This window comes from Dermacentor albipictus, chromosome 3 (assembly GCF_038994185.2).
Source record: "Dermacentor albipictus isolate Rhodes 1998 colony chromosome 3, USDA_Dalb.pri_finalv2, whole genome shotgun sequence".
In the NCBI taxonomy this organism is placed as follows: domain Eukaryota; kingdom Metazoa; phylum Arthropoda; class Arachnida; order Ixodida; family Ixodidae; genus Dermacentor; species Dermacentor albipictus.
The window spans coordinates 71,845,475-71,861,624 of record NC_091823.1 but is presented as its reverse complement, the minus strand read 5'-3'; the positions used below and the strand labels follow the sequence as shown (position 1 = coordinate 71,861,624).

At 43.3% G+C, this 16,150-nt stretch overlaps 1 protein-coding gene across 2 annotated transcripts in view; it reads right to left on the bottom strand.

Annotated features, from left to right (window-relative positions):
• Window positions 1-195: 195 nt before the first annotated feature.
• Window positions 196-16,150, bottom strand: part of Etf-QO (electron transfer flavoprotein-ubiquinone oxidoreductase) — a 36,136-nt gene continuing 20,181 nt past the window's right edge. For both annotated transcript variants that reach the window (XM_065430179.2, XM_065430178.2), the window contains exons 9-13: window positions 15,112-15,330; window positions 11,487-11,652; window positions 10,442-10,624; window positions 3,705-3,926; window positions 196-522 (exon numbers count right to left, since the gene is read on the bottom strand). In XM_065430179.2, the coding sequence (XP_065286251.1) occupies window positions 359-522; window positions 3,705-3,926; window positions 10,442-10,624; window positions 11,487-11,652; window positions 15,112-15,330 (954 nt within the window). In that variant the 3' untranslated portion in view covers window positions 196-358. The remainder of the gene's footprint in view (window positions 523-3,704; window positions 3,927-10,441; window positions 10,625-11,486; window positions 11,653-15,111; window positions 15,331-16,150) is intronic.

Below are 16,150 nucleotides of genomic sequence, written 5' to 3'. Positions count from 1 at the left end.
TCAAGGCTTGCCCATGCATGGCCATTCGTAGACGACGACACTGCCAACCAATCGCCGAGCTCTGACCAGGACTGAGAAGAGCTTGTAGCGTTGGCCTTGACATTGCCTTAATGAAGGGTACAGACAGCGTCACAATGTACAGTTATGGAACAGGGAGTGCTTGTTAGGCTGCTCTGCAGCAAAAAGAAAAAGAACTTGTGTATTTGATGTAAATAATTCTCTTTATTTGTACATTGTTGACTCATATCAATTTTTAGCTAAAAAATATACACCTAGCCCAGTTTCCCCGTGTTGAATTTATTGACTCTGTTGTTTGAGTACGCCTGGTTTTCGTTGGCCTTGTCTCGTGGATGATTGTTCACATGCCAGAGTAAGCAGGACCACCACCGCTTTCTGGTGTGACCCAATTGATGTTCTGACTTGGATCTTTGATATCGCATGTTTTGCAGTGTATGCAGTTCTGGGCGTTGATTTGCAGTCGTACACCTTCGCCAGTCTCCTTGGGCACATATTCGTACACACCTGTGAAAAATGACAACTACTCAGCATAACGACAGTGGCTGCAGTTGATAAGCAAAGAAACTGCAATGGAGGCATTCAATATCTACAGGTTGTCTGTCTCCAAGAGACAGTCAACCATGTCACATATAATTGTTACACATTGACAAAATATCAAAATGCCACTGCAGCAATGTCTTACAGAAAATAACTTTTTTTTAAACTGAGCATAATTAAAGAGGCATGTTGTCGTTGCCATTTGCACTTCATTGGTCACAGGTACCAAGTCCGCAGGGGTGGTATTCTCAAGCAATCACCTTTAGAGATACTACTATCACTTTCGCGAGACTGCATTGGAACTGTTGAAGTGCATGGCCGACAGCGTTCTTGGCACTATGCAGATAGCGAACTAGATACAGCGCTAGAAACATTGCCAGTCATTAGCGAGTCGCATGAAAGTTCGCAAAAGTGATTGATCGAGAATACTGCTCGAGATTGTAGTTGGCCACAAGATGGACCCAAAACAACCTTCAAAAAATGCGCTCTGTCATTATTTTGTCATGGCAATGAAGTATAAACACCATGCGAGCGATCTTGCATGCGACAGCTACAAGCAACGCGATGAAGATGGCTGCTGCGCTCGCTCATCGCCTACAAGTTGTACCCCATGCGAGCGATGACTTCGAGCGACGTCTCCTTAGTGTTGCCAGTATGAGGGCAGCAATATAGGTGCCGAAACTAGCGCGACATGTTCCTCATTAACTTAAGTTGATGTGTTTTACTGCAAAAAGCAGCCTAAAATATTTCTGAGTCTTGCAGTAGGTTCGTATCCTTGCACGTATAAAAATTCAATCGTTTGCTCGTTCTGTGCGACAATCGGAAGTACTTAAGTTATGTACATCCAGTTCCGGCGTGGCGTTATTGGCTAGTCGCTCATAGCACTTCCAGGCGATGAGCGACGAATTCTAGATTTTCAGAACCAAGCGATCACGCGACAAGACCGAGCGATCTGTTCACGGGACGGCCCGATCCGTTGCTCGAAGCCGTCGCGCACTATATCGCGCTCATGTGGTTTAGCCTTGAAGCTGTGTCAGACAGCTCTGATGGTAGACTGTTGCACTCGTAAACACATGCAAGGTTTCATATTTAAAAGTAATGTGCAGGTGATCTTTGGACCCATTTTCTCGGAAAAAAGATGCACGTTAGATTAGGCTAAATATGGTATGTGTTGAATGTGCTCCAAAACATGCCAGCAGCTGGGAAGAACAGGAGCGTGCCAACGAAAAGGAAGCTTATGAGCACTCTGCTAATGATGAAAGGGAGGTACATTGCCTGTGTACTTGCATCATGTCGTAATTATCTGGCATGATGTTTTAATTATGACCTTGCAAATCACTAAACCCATGTAAACAAACAAAATGGCAGCCCAGAATTGGCAGTCCGTCATATTGATAATACATGTATACACATGGTGGGATATCACTGTAGCCAGTAGCAGCAAGCATTGTCTGTAAGCACCAACACTTTCAGTCCAGTAATCACTGTTAAACATTTTTGTGAGATTCCATTCAGAAATGTTCACTAATGTGAACAGTCATAATGTTTAATACGAACCTACAACGTATATTTTACTTCTAAAACTAAAATCTATGCTTAAAAAAGTATTTCACTGTACGGTTACGTTACATGTGCAGTTAAACCTTGATATACTGAAGTCTGTAAAATTTTCAATTTGCTTCTGTTATGTCAAAATTTCATTCTATATTGAAATCTGATCAAATAAGTACAGTCGCCAAATTATTTTTCTTGCACAGAGAGGCCACAAAGCTTTCCAAGGTATCAGGTAATTAAATAAAGCAAATTTGAATGAGATATAAATTCATTTTGTTGAACTTGAGAGTCAGTGAAGAAAAGTATGGTTTTATGCCACGCCGACGATATCTTAACATCGGCGACACAAATTACAAGAAGCCAGCCACGCTTTCGTGTTCACTCTGCTCCCATGGCTGACAGTGTTACTCGCAGTGGGACAACGCTATCATGAAAAGCACTGCCGGAGGGAAGCGAATGCTTTGTATGCCTCTCGCTTCACCGCGTCTCCGAAACTCAAGAATACACAACCTCCAGCACTAAACACGTGGGAAGAGAGCGCACGATGCCAAACCACTTTAGGTCGCCCAGTCTTTGCACACGTGACAGATTATCTCTAAAACGAGGTTACCGGGCTGCATGTGCGCTCAGCCATACTGATAGCCATGTGCAGCCATGTCCGTGCTAGAAAGAAAGACGCGCAACAACCTGCCCTCTCCTTCCTTCCACCGCCCTGCCCTGCCACACACACTTGATTGCATTACTGCGAGCTAGCTCCCCTGCCCCCCTTTCACGTTGCTCGGGCGGGAAAACGGCACTCATCAAGCCATCATCTTTCTTAGCTCATCCCCGCACACTTTCACTCTCACCTAAAGCATACAGCGGGCAATAGGGTATCATCGTACTTGGGCTTTGTACAGAACATGACACTGCTTCACTTGTTTTGGCGGTCACTCTGCTCTTGGTGGCGCAGCATGCAATTTGAGAGGAGCACTCACAGGCAGATGCATGTGACTCAACCATTTGACCATCTGCATCTGTGGAAGTTTCCATTTATCGTATCACGGTGACTGGTGGCTGTATCACAGTGGCTGTGAAATTTCGTTATATTGAAGTTGTGTATTAACACACTTCATTATATTGAGGTTCAGAACATATAGTTACATATCTCGTTATATCAAGAATTTTGTTATATTGAACTTCATTACATCAAGGTTTAACTACATAAATATGTACATAAATTTGACTGATATGTCCACATGCTATTTTTGAGGTCACACCCGTGCGGAAATTGCTCGTTTAACGCAAATGTAACAATCTGTTTCATTGTGTACAAGTATCATCAGATGATTAATAAAGGAAAAGTGAGACATCCACCCAAACGTAGCTGCAGAACTATTAAGTCATCATCAGCTGATATTGAAACGCAATCAAGGATGAAAAGTGTGACGTGCAATCACTTTGTAGCCTGTTTCTAACCAGCCCAAAGTGTACGTTTTGAATTCTGAATTAAACTGCTGTTACAAATGCAACAATGCATCGGAGTAATTTTTAAATTGTTCGCTTTTTAATTTATGCACCACAAATGAAATTCCTACACAACAAATCTTTCTTGCCTGCAGGGCAAAATCGCTGCTCCGGCCCATTAAATATGGCATAGTTGCGCTCTACAGGGATCTTATCATCGAGGAGGGTCAGGTGAGGTGGTTGATTTCCTTCGTGGTTGGTGCCAGTCAGGGCGACGGAAGATGGGAGGTCGAACGAAACCACATTGTCTGGCTTTGGATACTCGATGGGCTTGAAATTCTTGGCTGGTTCAAGTTTGCTAGAATCGGTGCCTGCAAGAAGCACAAACATATGACATTCGGCAGACAGAATTTTGTTCCGACTATTGGGTAAGAAAACAAAAGGTTAGTTGGAAAAATGTTCCTTATAAGGACTGATGTCCAGTAGTAAGGAGAAAATAGTTCCATTGATTGTTTCATAATGAGCACATCTAAGACATCATCAAGTTGCCTGAGATGTTCACTCTTAGCAAATTTGACGGCTCAATTAAGAGAAACCAAGTTGCTGCATTTCTGCAATGGATTTAAAGCAAACATTTCGGTTTACTAGCGTGGTGTTAATGCACCTATCAACAAAACTAAGACTGGCATTACACACTAAACAATCACAAAAGCATGTGAATTTTACTATCAGATGCACAGTTCTCAATCTGTGTGGATTGCCGAACATGACTGTTTTGTGTAATGACGTGAAGCCGCGCACTGATACCATAACAATTATTGTGTGGCTTAATATAGATGAAACACTGCTGCTAAAGCTTTTGTTGAAGGGGCCCTGAAACACTTTTTGAACATAGCAAATAAACATTGTTGTCCTTTTAACAAGCCTCCTGTGAACATGTGAGCAAAATAGTATTGCACTGCATGCAGCAGGAAATTTACAATCTCGCGTCAAAAGCAGTTAACAAACACATGCTCTTGCATCTGCAATGTCATCATCTAAAGCTGATAGAAAGCAGTTGGCTGACCAAAGCTATTGGCTGATTTTGTGATCGCAAGAACAAGAAGTATAATAGTTAATTTTGAGTTATATAAATGAAATATATATATGTCTGTAATCTCAAAAAGACAGAAAAATGAAAAATTATGTGTGGTTCTGCTATCACAAACACGTGAGACCAGCAGAGCTGGGGGAAGTTAAGGCTTCAGAAAAATCCATGCCGTCTTCCTCTATGGGGGGTTTCGGTTGGGACAGTGGTGGCCGCCACAACAGAAGTAATTTGTTGAGATGTCATATGTGTCGGTGTTGTGTGCCAGACGCTGCACCGACGTGGTGCGGTGCCAACCGTGCCTTAGCTCTGATGTGTGCTAGCTCCGACGCCGTGTACCTGGTAGCTTCTTGAAATCCGCCGAAGCGCTTGTGTGGGTTTTTATCAGAGAGCAATGACGTCACACCATTTGTGTCCCTGCCACAACGCTCCTTCTCCCCCGCTAGGCTCCAGCCACCCTCACCGCGTCGCTATGCTGCGTGATGCTATTTTTATACTCTGCTTTCACTCTCTCTCAGCTCTCTCTCCCCCAGCGAGGTTATAACAGCTCCACTGTAATAATTGCATCTTTGCATTGCACGTAGCTGCATCTGCTGCATGTGGCCTCCAAGATGACAGCTGCGTAGCAGAGTCTACCGTGGCCACGACGAAGTGCGATGACGAGCCCTTTTGCCACTGCGATACTGAACTTGTGGCTAGGGCTTGGCTTCTCTGCTGTGTAGCTTAGAGTGTGGTAGTGGACATGAAAGAGGAAAAAATGCTGGGTATTGGTGCAATAACTCCACTTACAGTTGAAGGAATCAAAAATTTTTGCGGCATGAGATTCGTGAGACAACACACTTTAACAATGAGGCCATTCTATGATTAGTTTGATAAGTGTTTCAGGGCTCCTTTAAGCATCAAGAGTAGGAATTATAGGTGTAGGAATAAAATAGAGTATTTTTCTAATAATGAGCAGCCATTCTCAGCATTAATATAAGACGATTTTCATAACCTAGTACCGCATTTGGTCTAATCTAACGCATAAGTTTTTTCCGATAAAATGCGTCCAAAAATTGTGTGTGCATTAGAATCGAGTACAACCCTAAATCTACGTTACCACATCGCCATCGGCATTTCAAATTGGCTGTGTCTTACGTGCTTTGCATGGAGGAAGGAAAAATATAGGAGGGAGCATTATGTCATGCAGCCAGCCTTGGCAAGCGAATGCTCCATGAAGCCACAGTAGTGGCCTAACACGTGACCTCTTGCGTCGAGATCACAGAGCAAGAATCGAGATTTGTTCAGATGTTTGCATAGGTGCCGACTAAGAGGAGGGGGGGGGGGGGGGGCGAGGCTTTGGAGCCTGAGTGTTTTCCGGAACACCCCCTGGCGATGTCTAAGCCTACCCCCCACCTAAAGTGTCATTGCCAGAGTTTTGTCATCCACATCTGAGTTGCCTCGACCTTTTCACTTAGAATTTTATTGTAGCTAATAGCTTACTGCTTCATTGTTGGCGCGGATGTGCGCAGCTTTTTATTAATACTTTCGCATCATTTCTGCAAATCCTGACAATATGAGAACAAGCGCATTAGAAGCGCTAGTGGCAGCTGTCTCATCTGTATTTTCTCACTTTAGCATTGTTTTAGATTTCCACTGTAAACACCATGCACATACACAATATATTTAAATATATGCGCAGGATAGTTTGTTACATCTGTGAAAGAGAAGCAGGAAGCCAATTCACAATTATATCTAAAGGTATGGATAGCCTATCCCTAGAGAATGAATATGTTGCTGTATGTTCACCTCGCTTCAAATTGCTTTGCGCACTTTTTTGACCCTGAAAAAAACCTGTAGACTTCAGTGACCCCTTCAGCAGAGTCTTTTATTAACGGTGTGAGAAATGCATGTGAATGATATGTGTCTTAGTACTGTCTTTCTTTTCAGTAATCAATGCTGACTCACGAAAAAAAAGACTTCCAATAATTTACATTTATTAGAGATGGAAACATCGTCGCTTGCATGCAGACGTCGTAAATATATACAATGTGTCCAAATTAACTATCATGCACCAAGATTTTAAAAAAAATAACAATGCATTACTTGGAGAAAACCGAGTGCATACTGTTTCCAGTACAGTGGAGTAACTGCCAGTAAGTTTTTCGTTACTGAGGTTTAATTAGGTAACTGTAAATAATTACCTAACTCAAGACATACTATCCTAATTATTGAAGTGTCAATGAGGCATTTGTAGGCCCAACCAAGGGACATCTAACTGCAGTGTTTTCAGTGACATAGAAATTGCATACTAATTTTCCCAACATAAATAAACCCCACAGAAATATGGAAAATACCACGTGACTGCATTTCGACCCACATCATAAAGCAGCACCCTCGAACAGGCTCCTTCCGAATTAGCCAGAACGAAAGGAAGTAACGAAAAACATTGTGATCGAGTTAGTTTCTTATTTGCCGCGCCCTGGCTGAAGTAACATGTCGCGTTTGGTGTTAGCTGAAAAGCTGCGATAGCTATTGTCTTAAAATAGATAAAAGGCACGAATGGTATTTTCCCTTTTTTTGTTTGCCAGAAAACCTATCACCACAAAAGCCACAGGATTGACATCAGCGCAAAAGTTTAAAAGTGTGTTTTGTTTCGTCCCAGTCACCATGTCTCTCTAATAAGCAGAAGGTAAACATGATCCTTGCCTGCCTTGGGAGCTACAAATGGCAACAGGAGCAAGGCCGCAAATATACATATCAGTCATGGAAGTGTGGCGGTAGACCAAATGCATCGACTATCATCAGAAATTATGAAAACCTGAGACAAACTGGCAGCATCAAGAAACGGTGGCGGAGGAGTCTATTTATGAGTTTTAGCCTACGCACATATGTTCTAGCATTTATGGCCGCAAACCCTCATGCTAGCCTGCAGGACGTGACCGCCCAGGCAATAATTTCCAAGTCATCAGTTTGGAGGATTCTAATTGACGGCCTTTCACCTGTACCATCTTAACCTGCACTAATGCTTGGAAGATAGGGACCTGTAGAATCGTCTAGCTTTCTCAAAATGGGTCCTCACAAAAGCCGATGAGTCGCCAGAGTTCTTGAGCAGCATCATGTGCACAAATGAAGCCAGTTTCCCCAAAAACGCCCAGGTAAGTTTGCATAATGCACATTATTGGACTGACTCAAATCCACACTGGATAAAGTGCAATCGGCACTAGTACCAGTGGTCGTTCAATGTGGAGTGAGAAATTTATGCCGGTGCTATAATCGGTCCCATCTACTTCGGTCACACACTCACTGAACAGCGTTACGTGGACAAAATCCTTGAAGGATGAGTTTCTCAGCGAAGTCCCGCTGTCATGTCTTCCACTTCTGTGGCAAGGTGGGGCCCCGGCACACAGCAGTAGCTGAGCACAAAACTGACTGGATGCGACTTTTCATGTGCAACAGATTGGAAGGCACGGGCCTGTATATTGGCCGGCTAGGTCACCTGACCTCTCTTCACTCGATTTCTTTCTTTGGGGTTGTATTGTACCGAAGAGAAAATATATGTATTTACAATATATATAGTTCCAGGGGTACAGCTCATTAGTCAGAGTAACACGATCTGCCGATCGTCGATACACTTCAACCTTCTCTTCACCTCCCAACGTCCTTTGGTCCACAGCGGCACAAACTTGTACGTGACATTAACCCTCGGCGGCAGAAGCATTGTCTCGATGCTTCCTAGGTTGTCGAATCAGTGTGCGAATTATAGGGCTTTAGTTGCAAAACGTGCACAATATCAGTTCTTGGTGGGGTAGAAGATGTCGAAGTCACAATATGAAAGATTGGGCTTACATGATCGAGACGGACATCAGATTAGCTAAAGGCAAGGATAACGGATGTCTGCCATAGAATTCCAACGTCAGTCCACTGAAGAAGTGATAAAGCGGACTCAGTACTGTGTAGAGCTGCAGAAGGAGACCTGCTCAAACACATCCTCTAGGCAACAGCTGGTGTTTGACGGCGTTTTCGAATTCATTGATAATAAGGAGACGCTGAAATCTGATGTTCTTTTTGTTCTGTTTTTTGCGCAGACGTCCCAATTGCCAATTGGGCTCATTTAGAAGTGGTAGATTTACTTTCTGGAACGTATTGCTTTTGCCTTTTCTCTACACGTGTAAAAATAAAACAGTCACTTTAATTTGGCTTTGGTCCGAAGCAAATTTTTGGCACGAAATATAGCTGCGTGCACACTCTTTCAATTAGAACGACAGAAAGCTGAGCTAGTTGGTAAAAATTCATTACACAAAAAAGAGGTGAGGCGTGCAGACAGGACACAAGAGTAGAGATGTGGACAACACGAACACCGTATATGCCGTGTTGTCCACTTCTCTACTCTTGCGTCCTGTCTGCACGCCTCACCTCTTTTTTGCATAATAACTCTTTCGATGCGGTGTGAGCAAAGCTGGGATTTTGAGATATTCTATGCCTATTACATTGTTCTTTACATTTCAAGCCAGGTCAGAGCGGCATTTCGGCTGTGTTATCAAGGTGGTTTTGTTATTAACATGATCAGTCGGCCTTGAGAGACGAATAAGTGTGACGTAGAAATGAGAAGGAATAGCTGCGAAGCCGCAAAACCTGCTGTTGGTGCTCCTTCCGTAAGTGATGTGCTGTCTCTTCGGGTTCGTGACAGGCAATGCAGTTGCTTTCAATCAGCTTACTTGAGTGTGCTACTTTACGATGCTGGTGAGGTGAGGATGATTTTGTGAGGTCTCTTTGTCAGTCGGAAAAAAGTGTACGCAATTAGTACGTCGCTGAAAACACCACAACTAGATGTCATTTGGGGCTGCCTACAAATGCCTCATTGACACTTCCATAATGAGGACAGTAGTTATTGAATTAAATAACTAACTGCAATTACCAAATTAAATCTCAGTAACGAAATAACTGCTGGTGGCTACTCCACTGTACTGGAAACAATGTGCACTAGGTTTTCTTCAAGTAAAGCAACTACTATTTTTTAAAGTCTTGGTTCATGATAGTTGGGCAGCCTTCACTCAGTAACCGAAATGAGGCCAAGCCGGACTCACTCAAAACCAGAATCAAAAGCAGTCATGTGCAGCAGCGCTTGCACTCAGACTCACAGCAAAAGAGAAAAAAATAGAGAGAGAGAGAGAGGCTGCAGTTTGCCGGAAAGGCAAAGCAGTATTAGTGATAGCGAAGTGTGCGACAATCACGCAAAGGAAGATTACACCACCAAGAGATGCCAGATTCTTGGTGGTGCGAGAGGACTCAGGCTGCGAAATTGAACTGTCTCCTACTATGAGGTCTTGTAAATTCTCATATAAGGCCGTCACTTCAGGGAACAATTCTTCAAGGCCAAACAAAGTTCTTTTCAAGTGCAAGAAATATATATATGGGGTTCGGAAAACTGGTCTACTATGGCCGCCGAGATTAAATTTGTTACACATGTGCTCCAACCTTATGCTGGATTGGGCACAGCCAAGGATTTGAAATATTTGAAAACTATTAGAAAAGTATATTTATGAATAGTAATGTCTATTCAATTAAAAGACGGAATCAAATAAAACAATATTTGATTCATTATTCAAAAGTTTCTAATATGCCCATGTCCCTAGTCTAGAGGTGTCAACAGCCAAAAAATATGTTTTGCTTAAGCTATAGGTTAAGCATAAGCTTGACAGATTGCACAAACAAATTATCCTGCTCTTTTATAATTAAAGCTACATCAACTCTAGGTTACATAAAAGAGCAAAGATAAATAATAAAAAGGGGAGACAATTCTGTAATGAATGTGATTACCTTTGTGGGACAGGGTCCAGGGCTCCTTGCCTCGACAAATGAAGTAGAATATTCCTGTGTAAATGACCGAGCCGTAAACACCCAGTGGAGTGTTGAAGGAAGGCCGGACGTTCCGCACAGAGTGCAACTCTTTCCACACTGGACTGTTGCGTATCTTCTGCTCATAACTGCTAGGCTCTAAACCTGGGGATCATAACATTCATGAAATTGTTAAACAAAAACCTATCCAACCAGAATGAGCCATGTATGCAAACAGTGACATAGGAATTATTTTTGCAATGAGCTGTCGTGGTGTGATGCCAGGGTGTTGGCTTTTGTTACTGTCACTGTTGCTTTGAACTAAGAAACCTGTAATCTATAGCTTAGTGGGTGCAGCTTATCAGTCTATGATTTCAAGTGTGCTTTCAAGCCCTTCATCACTTGATCAAAGAGCTTACTTTACAATATGCACAAGCATCAGATAATTACAGATGTGGTTATGGTGCAATCCACCTTATGACGATATAACCAATACCTACCTCATAATTAAAGTCAACGTTAATGCGATTCACATTAAAGTAGTGTAAACACCAAACTTAAGGCTAAAGTGACTATAGCATCAGCTTTGCATGCTTCCAACAAGGAGCGCTTTCACAAAGTATGACTGACAGCAGACGGCTAAAAGGTAATTTATTTCAATTTTAAGGCCTATAAATGAAACATTGCTCCCTTCTCCGGACTCGTTGCGATAGCCATCATGAAAATGTCATTGTTGAGAGCAAAACAGTATGACGGTAAAGATGCTGGCGGCAATGCACTTTCAGAGCAGCTTCATGAGCATTTGCCGAAGCACGGCCAGGAGACGCAAGTGCGCGTCTGTCACCTAGCTCCAGTGTCGACGAATGTGGGCACACATTGTGAAACTGAGCAGAAAATGGGCGAGTTCATAGTCATCAGTGCTTTGGTGGTTCATGTGAACTCCATGATGTCGGATACTCCCAAATCCACGTATTTCTAAATTGAAATGTGGCCACTGCAGCCAGGAATAAAGCCTGCAAGTCCTTACCTTTAGTTGGGGATGCATTCTCTTTCGTCAGAGTTTCGAACACAGCCTCAGCCGCAAGCATGGCACTGCGCATGGCATTGTGGGTGCCCTTCACCTTGGGCACATTCATAAAGCCAGGGCTGCAGCCAACCAGGCAACCACCGGGGAATGTTAGCTTTGGCAGGCTCTGCAATGTCATATGAAAACATAAAAGCAGAGCAGTAAGCCACTATCATTGCCACCACTACACCAGCCACTACCGTCAACTGGGTAGCTAGACAGAAGTGCATGTGCTCCGGAATGACCACCTTAGCCTGTAGCCTTTTGAGGACTAGCAGGTTCTCAGACTGCAATATAAATATTGGTCCTGTGACTATGTAGTCCATCCATTTCCTCACTTATTCGACATGAGACATGGTAACACGAGATACTGACACACATATCTTCAAAGTCTATTTCACTGTTTGTCGCGTGGTTCTTTTTTCGCGCGGTTACATGTTCTATCAATTTTTAGGGGAGTGACTATTAGAGATTTTAGGGGAGTGACTATTAGAGTTTTGACGCAGACACTGTTCTTAGACGCATTTTTCATGTTATTTCCGTGTTATTCGTTGGTCATTATTCCCATCGTCGTGCGGGTTTTATCACTGACTGGGCCTTAGGCGTTTGAAGTGTGTTATGTTGTGGTTAGATTGGTTGGTAGTGAAGTGTAGACGGTACTTTTTATGTCTGGTTTTTTGTCCCCGTTGGCTTGGAAAAAGGCTGTACTAGATCAGTTGGCTCCTGTGCTGATCCACGTGTGGTTCTTGTTTGCTCTTTCGATAGCTGTGCAGATAACATTCCTGAATGGTCGATAGATTGCTGTGTTTTTTTACTTCTAAAGTTTTGTGTGCGACTCGGCTTAATGACCTACATAAGGCAGGCTTGTTGCGAAAATAAACTTAGTTGTGAGTGGCGCCCATCTTTTCGTTTGTGTTCTTCTTCCTAAGTCCTGGTCTTCTGCGCCTTGCCTTTACCTACTTTGTGAGCGCATGCTCCGCCCAGAAAAGCGTTGCCTAGTAATGGAGGTGCATCTCTTCTTTCTTTCACCCTTCTATCTGTACATGCCTCTTTCTTTCGGGCTTCTTTCTGCAGCCGTAGTAGCTATGCGCCGCACAGTGAAATGTAACCTTCGTACTCGCGGGGATGCCACACAGTCACACTTTGCACTTTTGAGACGGTGTTGTTTACGCGCTTGTGCTTTGACATAGTTCAGGTGTCCACCTCAAGTGAGACAGTTGCGGTGCCCATGGTAAGAAATGTAAAAAAACAAGCAAAAAGCAAGAAACATTATGCTTTGGAGGTGACATGGAGCTATCTTTTTGTCCATAGTTTTCTCGGCGTTACCGTCTGTCTCTTTTGTGTGCATCACTCCAAATTACAGTGCTTCGGTGATGTGTGGCGGCGGAATCTATGGAAAATAGCAACAGTGTGTGCTGAGAACCAACAGCAATGTTTTTGTGCATAGCTCATATGGTGAAAACTTTTGAAGTGATGGGATAATGGGTGGAATCATAACGAACAACAATTTACAGTGTTCCCCTGATGTATGTCCCTTATATGGAGATCTCACTGTATACCTATGTTTACAAGTTTATATGGCCGATAAAACTACTGTCTTTACTTTGTATAGCTAACTCTCTACTAATTTGCTATTGCAGTCGAGGCTTCGCCTTTTGGGTGCAGCTGCAACTTTTTTTTCTCATCGACGCCGAAGCCCCACCCGGCTTGAACATTTGACAATGCCTCTGCGTTTAGTACTTTTCGTTTGAAAGCGGCACTATAGTGGCATGACCTATTTGGTGCCATTACGATAACACCACGCTGCAAGCTGATACAACACCGGTCAAAATGGCAACGTTGCTCATGTACTTGAGTTGGTTACTGGCACGGCTAGTAGCAGCTGCAATACTGACTTTTCTAGATGGCACTAGCTATGCACCATATTTATCAATTTCAATTAAGAACTGGCGCATTCTTTAAAATTCTTGAATCTAAGGCAACCTTAGAGTTTGGTATATAATTATTTGAAAACATGCTATAGGCCTAGATTCGAATAAATATGGTATATGAGTACTATCACCTGCCGTTTGGCTGGAAGAATTCGCCAAGCTGGTTCCAAAAGATGATTAACACTCTTCTGAAACTCTCCATTGGTCATTTTTGTAATGTTTGTGTGGATGACATCATTGTATACTCCAAGAATGAGCATTTACATGTAGAACGCCTGGCACATTCTTTAGTGAGGGGCCCCCGAGTCTGGCGACAATAATTTTGATCATCTTGGTTCCTTGATGAGCAGAATAAACTTGGTACACAAGTGTTTTCAGATTTTGACCCCTGTAGATCTGTCTATTGTAGCAAAGAATTGAAAGCACGACCCTATGCTCAGCAACTAAATGCAATTGTCAATGAGACCCTGCACAGGTGTTTCAGTTTGTAAAGCACTTGTACAGTATTTATTCGAATCTAGGCCAAAAGTTTTTTTCTTTTTTCAAATAATCATACACCAAACTCTAGGGTTGTGTTAGATTTGTGAATTTCAAAAAACGCACCAGTTTGTAATTAAATATCATAAATATGGTGCATAGCTAGCACCATCTAAAAAAGTCAGTATCGCAGCCGCTATTAGCTGCGCCAGTAGCCAACTGAAGTACACGAGCGACGTCACTATTTTGACCTGTGTCATATCGGCATCTAGCATCCCTATGCGTGCAGCATGGCCCATAGCGTGGCGTTATTGTAATGGCATCAAACAGGCAATGCCACTATAGTGCCGCTTTCAAACAAAAAGTTGTGCTAGCTGCAGAGGCATCGTCAAACATTCAACCAGGCAGGACTTCGGCATCAATGAGAAAAACATCTGTCGTTGTAGGGGGCAACGGGGAATGCTTTTTGCGTGCGTCGTAACGAGGCGATGACAGCGATAATGAAAATAAGCACACAATAACAGAGAGGAGCTGTTCGCCGTGATCGCACTGTGTTTCGATGCTTGCGTGCAGCCGCAAGCGCACATGTGGTCTGGGCTATAGCGATGAGGCTAGCAGCGATGATAATATAGAGTGAGCTCGGCATGTTCATATTAAATAAATTTTGTTTTCATTTTGTGAACGCTGTCCGCACTTTTTCTGTTCAGCCTACATTCGAGGTAAGTTTTTTTACTTTTTCTGGCTTCGGACATTTGGGGGTCAGCTTAGAATCGGGGCCGGCCTAGATTCAAGTAAATACGGTATGTGGAAGCAGTAGCGGTTGCTTTGTCAGACCGAACACCTTTCAGAAAATTAAGTAGGTTGACATAATGATTTCCCTGTTGGTAATGATTGTTGTGCTTAGTGCATACCCAGGTGCTGAATTTAGCAGCAACAGTGAATTGGCTTGATGTAAGCAAAATAGGCTGATGTAGGGCATTGACCTGGGCTAGCTGCTGCTGCCTTGTTCTAGTGACTATAGCACACACAAAAGAAAAGGAACACAGAAACATACAAATACAAAAATGACACATAAGGAACACTTCTTCTGCAAACATATGTTTTTTTTTTTTGTCCCGCATAATGGCACTCTAATTGCTTTGAACAAGCAAGGTTCTGCAAACAGTAAAGAAACGTACCTGCAGGCCACCTTCATTGAGAGCTCTTGCCCCATAGCCAATGCGTTTGCCCCCTTCGAGTATGTTGCGTATGTGGGGGTGTGTCTTATATCGCTGGAATTCCTGGTAGGGGCTTATGTACGGATTGTGATAATCCAGGCCGACTACAAAACCTATGGACACCAGAGGGGCACCTTCATCCAGGTGGTACATGAATGACCCTCCATAGATGTCCTTGTGCTGAAACATAAGGGTAAAGCAAATTCGCCAGTGTAAATTTAACCTGTTTTATCTTTGTACAGTCAGGCATCATTATAACGACTGAAACAAAAATAACTTCTTAACATCCAATACCCTTCATAAGCGTACACACTATTATGTATTGCCAAAAAAGAATTCACAATTTTCGACGCAGTTCATTATATCTGATAATTCACTGTATCCATGTTCGTTATATTGAGGTTTGACTGTACACAAAAGCATCACTTAAAGGGACACTAAAGGTTACTATTAAGTCAACGTGGACTGTTGAAATACCATCACAGAAACTTCGAAACGCTTGTTTCGTGCCAAGGAGAGACTTATTTTAAGAGAAAATGCGTTCTGAAGCGTACGCGTACCTCTAGCGCAGTTCAAATCGCCCGCCCTCCGATCTAGGAGTACTGACATCATGGTCTCATAGTGACGTTGCGCCATCGGTGAGTAGAACGGCGTCCGCAGACGGCGCTACGGCTTTTCTGCGCAAAACGCAAACGCGCGGCCAGAAACAGAGCCAAGACAGAGCCGACAGCAGAGCGAAAGCGGGAGTATGGTGGCTAGCGGAAGGAGAAATGAATTACGTCCCACGGCACACGGAGAGTCCATTTTCGTTAAACTATAGGCTGCGGCGACCTCGCAGCGTGGTCGGCATGGTCTGTGAGCCTTTTCGCACTCACAACAGGGCATAAAAAAGTGCGAATCGACGCAAAACTCGGCCTAGAAACGTGCTTCGCCACAGCCAAGCTGGCATGACCCAGATGTCGTTTCCCGCACCGCCACCAGGCACCGCTACTATACCTCA